Source organism: Cololabis saira, chromosome 13, assembly GCF_033807715.1.
Source record: "Cololabis saira isolate AMF1-May2022 chromosome 13, fColSai1.1, whole genome shotgun sequence".
Taxonomy (NCBI): Eukaryota; Metazoa; Chordata; class Actinopteri; order Beloniformes; family Belonidae; genus Cololabis; species Cololabis saira.
Window position 1 is genome coordinate 6197121 of NC_084599.1, and position 12116 is coordinate 6209236.

At 39.8% G+C, this 12116-nt stretch overlaps 1 protein-coding gene across 2 annotated transcripts; it reads right to left on the reverse strand.

Annotated features, from left to right (window-relative positions):
- Positions 1–37: 37 nt before the first annotated feature.
- Positions 38–11587, reverse strand: LOC133458015 (zinc finger protein 660-like). 2 transcript variants are annotated; one of them, XM_061737473.1, is made up of 3 exons: positions 11230–11587; positions 4956–5141; positions 38–2418 (listed from the first exon to the last, which is right to left on the reverse strand). In XM_061737473.1, exons 1-3 carry the CDS (start codon positions 11399–11401, stop codon positions 1388–1390), a joined length of 1389 nt encoding a protein of 462 aa, XP_061593457.1. In that variant the 5' UTR covers positions 11402–11587; the 3' UTR covers positions 38–1387. The 2 variants fall into 2 exon arrangements, with proteins under 2 accessions (XP_061593457.1, XP_061593458.1); XM_061737474.1 differs by lacking the exon at positions 4956–5141.
- Between the last annotated feature and the right edge of the window lie 529 nt (positions 11588–12116).

The following is a 12116-nucleotide window of genomic DNA, read 5'->3' on the forward strand; positions in this document are numbered from 1 at the left end:
CCTCTTCTCCCCTCTGTGGGGTTGCCGGTGGCCTGGGTTCCGGGTTCTTCCTTGTCGGCCTCTGGTCTCGCAGGTGGCGAGGTTTGATTTTTATTCAAAAACAGCATCGCCTGCTGATCCGATCCTATATTTATTACAAATAACCACAAAAAGCAACAAACTATTTTTTTTATAGTTTACAAACACACAGAGTCCATAAACCACAGCTTGTTCTCTATTATTTCCTGATAACCCAAAATTGTTTATCAAATGTCCACATCCTCTTTTTAGCTGTCTGGCTCATCTGACACTGAAACTACATTACATTAATTATTCACTTTTAACTACTGCTACTCACCTGTCCACATAAACTGTATCAGACGAACTGGACACACCCATGACATCACCAAGTTTTCGGAGGCTCGTAGCTGTGGGTATTTGTACACGGTCATATCTAAGGAGTGGCTTGATTGATAACTCTCAGGAACCTTCACAACCAATAGAATCCATAGAAATTCATGACAGTTTGGATCTGGATCAAAATGTTACACGTCCTCAACCTTATAGCTGAGTAACAAATGAGGTGATATCTGAACCCTTCAATATCACAAGAGTTGTCCCTCAAGGTTCACCTCTGTCACCACTTGTGTTTGTTCTAGCAATTGAGCCATTAGATCTAGTAAGCAAATTCAGGGGATTACAATTGGTATTAGAGACCATAGAATAGCTCTCTTTGCAGATGATGTAATTTTATTCCTAAAACAAATAAACACTTCGTACCAGCGTTGTTAGATCTAATCAGCCGGTTTGGTAGAATATCTGAATATAAAGTAAATGCTCCAAAATTGACATTAAAATATAATACATCTTCACACTGAATATCATACAATACACAGTATCAAGTTGCAAAAAAACACCTCGCAGCACACAAAGCACAGATGTCACAGGACTTGCATGTGGGTGATGGAGGGTGGGCAAGTCGCGGGTGGGATCCCGGCACTGTTCATCCAAGTGAGCGCCGCGAACGCGTGGCGCTCGAACTCGACGTCCGTGTCAGGGGGGCAGATAAGAAGAGGGGAGCCAGGAAGGCGTTGGATGGGGTGGGAGGGTTGTGGTTGTCAGTGAGTGTGTGTGTGCGATAAGTCCGTGAACCTTCGCCCAGAGCTGCTCCCAGCCAAAATGTCCTTGGTGTTATCAGGCAGCTCAGTACAGTTCTGGGAGGGAGATCCGCAGGTGTTCGTGGGAGAGGGGGAGGGTTGGGCAGAGTCGTCTTGTTTACATTGAGATGAAGGGAGTTGAGTTTGCACTGGAAACTGATTTATGATGGTGACATTTCAAAAGTAAAACAGATTTGTACAGAACTGTACTGTAGAAAATCAAGTTTTCAGAGTTTTCAGAGTGGTCATCCTTATGTGGTTACAAGCTTTGGCTCAGACTCCTTCTGGTTTTCTTGTTCGGAAAAGGTCCAAACATTTCCTGAGATGCCGTTGCTGGGGAGTTGTGGCCTGCAGGACTTGTTCATGTGGACTTTCAAAGCAGACAGTTGTCCAAAAGATTGACCACAGTTCTGACAACAAAAGGGCTTGACGTCAGCATGCCTCCTCACGTGCGCCTTCATGTTGCTGCTGCTGAGGAATCCTTTACCGCAGATGTGACAGGAATACGGCTTCTCTCCTGTGTGGGTCCGCATGTGGATAGTCAAAGTGTTACCGACGGCAAAGGTTTTACCGCACATTTCACAGGAAAAGGGCTTCTCTCCTGTGTGACCCCGTATGTGATTGGTCAGGTGACCGGTTTGGGAGAAACTTTTACCACAGGTGTTACAGGAATACGGCTTCTCGCCTGTGTGGATTCTCATGTGGGTGGTCAAAGTCACATTGCGGTTAAAACTCTTACCGCACACTTGACAGGTAAATGGCTTCTCGCCGGTGTGGATACGAGTGTGATCCAACAAGTATAATTGTCTGAGGAAACTTTTACCACAAAATCTGCACGTCAACTGACTTTTCTCTGAGTGGATTTGTCCGTCTGTTTCATTTAGATATTTGTTCTGAAAGTTTACAGATTCATTACCTGCATCAGAGTCACCACGACTCTCCGGCATGGGAGAGTTGTCCATATCTGTACCGGCATCTTCATTTCTGGTGGATTGTTCGTACTTTGTTTCTTGCTCATCCGGTTTCCCAGTTACTGGAGAGATCTGAAGTTGGACCTGATCCATGTTTGGTTCTGGTTCACTGTGGCCACTTTCACCAGAAGTTGGAGTCACCATGACGACATCAGTCTCCTGCTTCAGTTCAACCTGACCATCCTTCATTTCCTCCTTAACCTGTGGAGGATCTGGTTCCTTCTGGTCCAATCTGAGGTTCCTGTCCTGGTTACAGAGCTGCTGGCCAGGAAGAACCTCATTAGCAACCCGGAAGAAATGATGCTGGAGTTCTGGGGAGACAAATGGACATAGGAAAATGGTATTAATCCCTCTGAACAAGCTGCATATTTTAGAGTCCTCCTTCCGTCTCACATTGGCTTAAAGAAATAATGTTATGCATGAATCTGGAGAAGATTCGATACAGTATCCGGGAATCAGAAAATTGATTTTACCAATTGTGGCGCCCCTTCTTGGCATTTTTTGAGAAACCCACAACGGTAGTCTCCGAGTAGCTTCACCCCCCCCCCCCCCCTTTCTTTTATTAAATCTACTTAATTATTTATCTATTTTTATTATATTTTCTCTCCCTTGATATATATATATATATATATATATATATATATATATATATATATATATATATATATATATACTTTCCATACACTTTTTGGTGGTGCACCAGCAACCAGAACATCACCTGCGAAAACTATCGGAACTGGGATATCAAACAACAATAGAAAAACAAAACGGCAAAGCCAAAGTTAGTGAAGGAAACCTCCAAAGGAATACGGCATCCCATGAGTTCCTGCGCTATCCCACCTGACAGTGCCCCTGCATGGACAGCTGCCACGACAATAATATGTGGATAGTATTGGTAGTCACACAATTAAAGTCATTGAGATTAAGTATGACATAACATTTCCCTCTTGGTGTACCGCAGTCCTGCATCCACCCATCCACCCATCCATTATTCAGCTAGACAGACAGAGAGAGAGAGACCCTGCAATTTAGACAAAATGCGTGTTTATTTGTCTCCTGGTTCTAGAATTCAGCTTTGTGTGGGAGACACTAGGTCGCGTGGTTTGGAGTTGAAACCATCATCATCATCATCATCATCATCATCATCATCATCATCATCATCATCATCATCATCATAATAATACTACTACTACCAGTGTTGGTCAAGTTACTTTGAAAAAGTAATTAGTTACTGATTACTGAACCAAAAAAGTAATCCTGTTACTTTACTGATTACTTATTTTCAAAAGTAATTAGTTACATTACTAGTTACTTTACTTAGTTACTTTTCAAAAACATGATCTGAATACACTTTACTGGAACAATATAAAACAATAGAACTTTCAGTTTAAATTCTATTCTTTGTGCATATTCCACCATATAAGTAAATGAAACGGTCTATTTTTAAACTTGTTTTTATTATTTTCAGTCTTAAATTTATGCACATTGCGTCGGGCAAAATACAGCTCTCTCTGACTTGAACTACAATATAACCTGCTTTTTTTTTTAAATATGTTTATCCCGGTTTTTTCCCCATTTTATCACCCAGTGCTCCTACCTAACAGTCCTGTGCATTGCCATCCTCTACCAACCCCGGGAGGGCCCTGCACTGAGCTCAGGTCTCCTCCTTAACTTGAGGAGTGAGCAGGCCGCATCTTTTCACCAGACAGGGTGGGGTTTCTCTGGCCGGACGTAGCGTGTGGAAGGATCACGTTATTCCGGCCGGATCCTCCCCACCCCATCTGGAACCCCAGTTGGCCAGAGGGGGCATGTATAGCCCAGGACTGTGTGCATGTTTTTTTTTGTGAGGGTAGCTCCCATTAGCTACCCAGGGGAACACGGGGAGAACATGCAAACTCCACACAGAAAGGCACTTTCACCAACCCCACCCAGGGTGTGGGCACTGAAGTCATGGGGGAACTAACACGCACTTCAGCACCCACAGCGTCCCCGGCGGGAATCGAACCCAGGACCTTCTTGCTGTGAGACGGCTGCACTACCAGCTGCGCCACCGTGCCCCTTGCGACAAGCTTTTTCAATTCAGCTGCACTAAGTCCCGTTGGTCTTACATCTAGTTTCACCTGTTTAGCAGCAGAGGGGCCACCGGCAGTTCTCCCGCTGGAGTCTGATGAGGCAGCCGGCGCTGCAGCCCCAGTGGGGGAGGAGGAATCCGGGGGTCTCGCGAACGAGCTTTCCTCCCACAGCGGACGAGAATGTTTTTATCACTTTTGACCGAGTCAAACTCAAAATAATGTCTGTAATTCCAGCCGTTAAACGCTGCATGCTCCTGCTCTCTCTCGCACTCCATGTCGCCTCTGGTTTACCACTGAAGGCTGATTTATGGTTCCGCGCACCGACGCAGAGCCTACGGCGTAGGGTACGCGGCGACGCTCACCGTACGGTGCGCGTCGCCGCGTACCCTACGGCGTACTCTACGGCGTATGCTCTGCGTCGATTTAACGCGGAACCATAATTCATGAGATATTTTCACAAAAGAAATACTGCATTTAGTAACGCAGTAACGCAGCCTTCTTTCAGAAAAGTAAAGGTAATCTAATTACTGTTTTTGCAATTGTAATCCCTTACTTTACAGGTTACTTGAAAAAAGTAATCAGATTACAGTAACGCGTTACTTCTAACGTGTTTCTGCCCATCACTGACTACTACTACCAACAATCTCTGCTAAATGTCTTAATGACAGACTTCACTGTGGTTTTGAAGTGATGTATTGAGCTAAAATTATCCACCGAACAAGAAGCTTTAAATGGTTTCCTACCTGTTCTGTGTAGTTTAATCTGTGGTTTCCTACCTGTTTCATTAAGATAATTGACGACATCAGTCTCCTGCTTCCGTTCAACCTGACCATCCTTCATTTCCTCCTTAACCTGTGGAGGATCTGGTTCCTTCTGGTCCAATCTGAGGTTCCTGTCCTGGTTACAGAGCTGCTGGCCAGGAAGAACCTCATTAGCATCCGGGATGAAACCATGTTGGAGATCTGGGGAGACAAATTAACATAGGAAAATGGTATTAATCGCTCTGAACAAGCCGCATATTTTAGAGTCCTGCTCAAAAATGACAAACCCAAACCAAACTAAGGACAAGCCAGCAACCACTGAGCTGTGTTTGTTTGTTGGAAGTCATATCTCAGGAACAGCTTGACTGATGTCTCTGTGGAAACTTCTCACCCAAAAAGGTCTAGGGAACCTAACTTCAGCGATTATCCAATCATACAATCATATTGATCATGGTGCATTCATTATCAAATCAACCTACGAGTCCAAGTTTTTAGTTGCCAACAAAATGGTCCAGGTGACATCACACAAGGATGTACGTCGTATAAACCCCTTTCAGACAGAACTGTTTTGGGTTTGTTCAGATCAGCTGACCTCTTAGGTATGTGGGCTCTTCTTTCAGACCCCTACAGGAGATCCCTCAGACCTCTACGGGAGATCCCTCAGACCTCTACGGGAGATCCCTCAGACCTCTACGGGAGATCCTTCAGACCTCTACGGGAGATCCTTCAGACCTCTACGGGAGATCCTTCAGACCTCTACAGGAGAATCTCCATTTGCATAACCTCCAAGACTTTATAAAATTATTGAAAACCCATAAACGAAGAGCAATATTCACCAAAATTTTATCTGTACTTTCAGACAGTGGCGGCTTGTCAATAGGGGGCGCTAGGGCACCGCCCCCATTAAAATTACAGGGAAAAAAAATAAAAATAAATAAATATAGACACAGTACACATAAATGACGTAATAAAAAGTAATTATCACATCTGTGCACTCATAAAATGTGTCTGACTTAATTTTTCAAGCCTTCCCATCCCATACTGGGTTTATTCAAGAGTTGTTTTTTGTGCAGACTGAAATACATAGGTTTCAATGGCGAGGGGCGCCGGCCAAATGAGTGTGTATTGTATGTTCTTAAACTTTTATCCATGTGTGATCCATGCTGGTCTCTAATTTGTTACTCAAAGACTCTTCTCCGGGCGCAGCTCTCTGCGCCCGTGGCCAATCATTGTGTTTTCTGTCATTCTTCATCCAATCTGATTGATTCATGAGCTGTCAATCAAAGTCACACCCCTGACAGTGTAGACGCGCGACTGTATCTGTGACTCACTCATAGACATATATAAAGGCTAGATTACTCGTCCGCGCTGCTGCCAATGCAGAGCGACGTCGTCACACGGCGGCCATCTTGCTACAGGCAGCTCGCTCATTCATAACATTGTGTTTAATGGTGCATGTACTGCTTAAACAACCTTAACTTGCTCAATTCTCAACAGATTTTCAAACAGTTTGGTTTGTTATGAACGTCAGAGATGTAGTTATGACACTGCATACTTGTGAATAATTATAAACATTATTATTATTATTATTAATTATAAACGTACTTTTGTATGAAAATAACCAGAAACAGTTAGATATGACATGGTATTTATATTAAATGAATATTTCTATAATATTCTTAGTAATATTTATATTTACATTATAACATATATACATATATTATTACCTTATAACATGTATGTATGTATGTGTGTATATATATATATATATATATATATATATATATATATATATATATATATATATATATATATATATATATATATATACACATGTTATAATGTCATAATATAATACATGATAATGTAATAATATATAAACATGTTATAATGTAAGTATACTATAATGAAAGTATATATATATATATATATTATGATAATGTAATAATATATAAACATGTTATAATGTAAGTATACTATAATGAAAGTATATATATATATATATATATATATATATATATATATACTTTCATTATAGTATACTTACATTATAACATGTTTATATATTATTACATTATCATGTATTATATTATGACATTATAACATGTGTATATATATATATATATATATATATATATATATATATATATATATATATATATATATATATATATATATATATATACACACATACATACATACATGTTATAAGGTAATAATATATGTATATATGTTATAATGTAAATATAAATATTACTAAGAATACTATAGAAATATTCATTTAATATAAATACCATGTCATAGCTATCTGTTTCTTGTTATTTTCATACACATTTTCATATACGTTTTTCAATGTTTATGATCACAAGTATGCAGTGTCATAACTACATCTCTGACGTTCATAACAAACCAAACTGTTTGAAAATCTGTTGAGAATTGAGCAAGTTAAAGGAGCATGAGGCAGGATTGAGGCAGGATTTATGAAAAAAATGTGTATATGTTTTAAGTTTTCTAGTAATAATGTCAGATGAAGCATTCCAAACCAAAAAGAATGAGCCCTCTAGTGCAGGGGTTCTTAACCTTTCTGACCTCGAGGCCCAATTTTTTCAGTACAGAGCGGCCCAGGGCCCAAGCAAAAACCTTGTCAAATAAAATGATCATCACGGACTTTTATGAAACATGTCAATGTTAACATGCACACGTCAAGCTTGATTTATACTAGGACAAATCAATCAGTTCAGGCTTATTAATAAAAGATCAATAATTAGATTTTACTTAAATAAAAAAGGAAGGACTCAGAATTAAAAAAAATATATACATATAGATCAATCAATGGATGGCAGTAGAGCGGGTCGTACAATGATCGGAAGGTCGGCAGTTCGAATCCTGCTCCGTCCCAGTGGCTGTCGTAGTGTCCTTGGGCAAGACACCTTACCCACCTTGCCCCGTGTGAATGTTTTTGAATGTTTGGTGGTGGTCGGAAGGGGCCGACTGACGCTTCTGTCAGTCTGCAGGTCAGCTGTGGCTACAAACGTAGCTACCACCACCGGTGAGGATGTGTAAGAATGAATAATGATCTCTGTAAAAAGCGCTCTGGGTGCCTTGACGGGCGCTATATAAAACCAAGTCATTATTATTAATAAAAAGTAAAATAAATACATTCAAAATGTTTTTAAATTAAATAAACTGTAAATAAAATTGAAATAAAGTGCAAATGAAACTATATTTGTGCATAGCAGAACCAGAAGAATCTTTATTTTCTTTCATATACATATTAACAAAAAAAATACAATTCCCTTTTTATCTGCAGCTCTTAATGAGACACTTGGGCCTCTGAGACACAATCAGGTCCAGTCTGGGTGGAATGGGGGAAAGGCTCACTCTGAGAATCCATCGTGTTGGCGTATGTTGCACTGGAAAATAAAGGATAAATGATCAGGCCAGTGATAGTGTTTCCTCAAACCAGAGCTTTTAGTTATCTTTTTAAATCACATTTTACATCAACACTTCTTTGCAAACTGTTAAGTTTAAACCATATTTTAAATCATATCTGTAAACTGCACACTTAAGTTACTTTAGGTTTAACCTGCAGTACACAAATGGTAAAATACATTCAAACCAAAATCTTAATAAAGCTACAAAATAATATGGCCTACAAGCAACAAACAATTTCTTATTAGCTCATTCAATAAGTCTTGTGAAAATTAACTTTATCTCAGGGAAATTCACCTTTTTAATACAAAAACTGCTACATACATAGTAACTAAACAATTAACATGAACAAATATGGTCTTTGCCTTAACGAAATGTAATAAAATACATTCACTCATGCACAACGCATGTCAGTATTGAGTAATTCCACAAGATGGCGGCAAACGCACGTGTTTACTCTTGAACACAAAGAAAATATACTTTTTGACTTAATAAAACATCACAAAAATATTCTCCTCAAAGCTAAAACATATTAAGAAATTATTGAGTACCAGTTCCACCGTTAAACTAATTTAAAACATACCTGGAAAATAAAGGATCACACTGCGCTCGCTCTCCCCCGTTGCTGAGCGCAGACCACAATCCTTGATCCTGGCGGATCCAAGCCAACTCTGAGCGCAGACCAAGTAAACGATCCCTTACCCTGGCGGATTTAAAACTATTTTGTGCAAAATAAAGGATCTTAAAATAATAAAGGATAAAGCAGCTAGATGAGTGTCCGAGGTAAATAGAACGTGCCGCAGCATTATTCTCCTCTTTTATAGAGCTCCCCCATCTTCTTCCTCTGGGTTCCCTCCTCCACCGGCTGGCAGTCAGTAACAGCGCCACCACATGGTCGGGATGCAGTCCCGCGGCCCCCGCGGCCCAAACGTAGAAAACAGAATTTTTTTCGCGGCCCACTAGGGGGCGCTCGCGGTCCAAGTGTGGGCCGCGGCCCTATGGTTAAGAATCAAGGCTCTAGTGTATCTCTCTGTTGCCTTGAACAGGCTGTGTGCTGCAAAATGTGGTGCAATTCTGGGCCCTAATTTCCTGCGCTGGGCTGCGGATGTGACGTCACATGACGCTGCATGCGCGTTCTCCCGTTCTCCCGTGCCGGCTTCACTGTTGTCTGCAGTACCCCCGACGGCCATCGTAGTGAAGGGTGGCGCTAGAGAGTCTCATTTCTTAAAAGGAGCCTCATGCTCCTTTAAGGTTGTTTAAGCAGTACATGCACCATTAAACACAATGTTATGAGTGAGCGAGCTCTCCTGTGGCAAGATGGCCGCCGGTGAACGACGCTGGAGACTCCGCCTTGAGTCATGTAGCCTTTATATATATCTATGGACTCACTACAAATGGAGTCACAGCCTTAGACATGTATCCGTATCCTTCCATGGAGCTGCTGTGATACATCAACGTCGCCGCCATATTGGATGCGGCAAGACTGTAAACTTATACAAGTAAATGGACTTATTTTCATAAAGCGCCTTTCTACAAAGAAATGTACGTTTTACGTCTCATTTATTCATTCACACACGCACTAATATACTTGGGAAACTTTATTGATCCCACATAGGAGTAATTCATGTTATATCAGCTATCTAAGGTAGCGCCGAAAAACAATATATATCCCCCCTCACAAAAATAAGAAGAATAGAGAAACTTAATTTCTCATCAACAAAACAAATTTTCAAATAACAAAATAACATATTTTAACCTTTTTTCAGACAATATCTGTCAATATCTCTGTATAATAACTGAAAAAATCTGAAAAATGGTTCAAATATGTTATTTTGTTACTTGAAAAATTTAAAATATGTTTATGTAAAATATGCTACTGTAGGAGTGCGGTGGATGTAGGCAGAGAAACGACGGAGATTAATTCCTCTTTGGAGAGCACTCCATTTAATTCAATTAACACAGTGAGAAAACAAAAACCACAAAACAGCAAACTCTCGCGCAGGTAAAAACGTCAGCACCTCCGAGGTGTGTCTGTACTCTTAAAGTAGCACGTATAATTAAAGGGAAGAATATCCCTTGTAAAAGGAACAACAAGACATTGTAACATGGGCGAGGTCGCCGTGAATTATAACTCTGAGAATTAACAATTGTCCTGTGTGTGTATATCCACCACACTACATGTATAGTATATGTATATGTAGTATATGTAATAAAAACTGTTGTGTTGTAATCTCCATTCGCCAGTGCGCCCCCCCAAAAAAATGTTTATCACCAGCCTTCACTGAATACTACTACTACTACTACTACTACTACTACTACTACCACTACTACTACTAGTACTACTACTACTACTACCAACAATCTCTGCTAAATGTCTTAATAACAGACTTCACTGTGGTCTTGAAATGGTGTATTGAGTTATAATTATCCACCGAACAAGAAGCTTTAAATGATTTCTTACATGTTCTGTGTAGTTTAATCTGCAGTTTCCTACCTGTTCTGTGTGGTTTAATGTGTGGTTTCCTACCTGTTCTGTGTAGTTTAATGTGTGGTTTCCTACCTGTTCTGTGTAGTTTAATGTGTGGTTTCCTACCTGTTCTGTGTAGTTTAATGTGTGGTTTCCTACCTGTTCTGTGTAGTTTAATGTGTGGTTTCCTACCTGTTCTGTGTAGTTTAATGTGTGGTTTCCTACCTGTTCTGTGTAGTTTAATCTCCGGTTTCCTACCTGTTCTGTGTAGTTTAATGTGTGGTTTCCTACCTGTTCTGTGTAGTTTAATGTGTAGTTTCCTACCTGTTCTGTGTAGTTTAATCTGCGGTTTCCTATCTGTTATGTGTAGTTTAATCTGCGGTTTCCTACCTGTTCTGTGTAGTTTAATCTCCGGTTTCCAGGTGATATCCAGCAGTCTTCTCTGTCGGTCAATCTCTTCTTCGTACTGGACGATGGTTTTTTCAAACTCTGTGAATATTTCTTCAGCAGCAGCAGTTAGTCGCTGACTGATGAACTCTCTCAGAGACCCAGACGAACTCATCCTCACTGGAAACACCACGATCAGACCACGGAAAACACAATAAAAGTGAAAAATTATTCAAAACACACGTGATGCTCTGGCGCTGCTTGTTCACTTCCGCCGGATGTTACACCAAACGTCTCAGATGAGAAGAAGTTAATCAATTTTATGTTCCGTGGGAATCTTTTCCTATGTTTCAAAATATAAACATTCTTCTTCTTCTTTGCGTTTTTTGGCGGATTGCAATACCAACTGTGAGGTGCATACCGCCACCTACTGAACCGGAGTATGTAGGACAGGATCTAGTTATCTATAGCTTTACATTAAATTATCTAATATAATAATAATAATGAATAGAGAAAAACATCTAAACAAGCAAACAAATAAAACAAATAAACCAAAACAAGACCTATATACTATACTATATACTCACTATATCTTGTAAAACAAGCCAGTGTTTCTTAGAAACTCTATCGGTGCATCCGAAATGCCATAATAAACATAATAAACACTATCATTTTGTTATATGTTATAATATTATAAACATGATTATGTTATATTAGGATATTACTATATTATTATGCTATATTTATATTATATCATGCTACACCCCTCTATATGATAATTATTTATTTGTTTACTTATTTATTCTCAAATTAATATTTCTTAATTTATGTATCTACTTTCCTCATCTTATTTACACACACACACACACACACACACACACACACACACA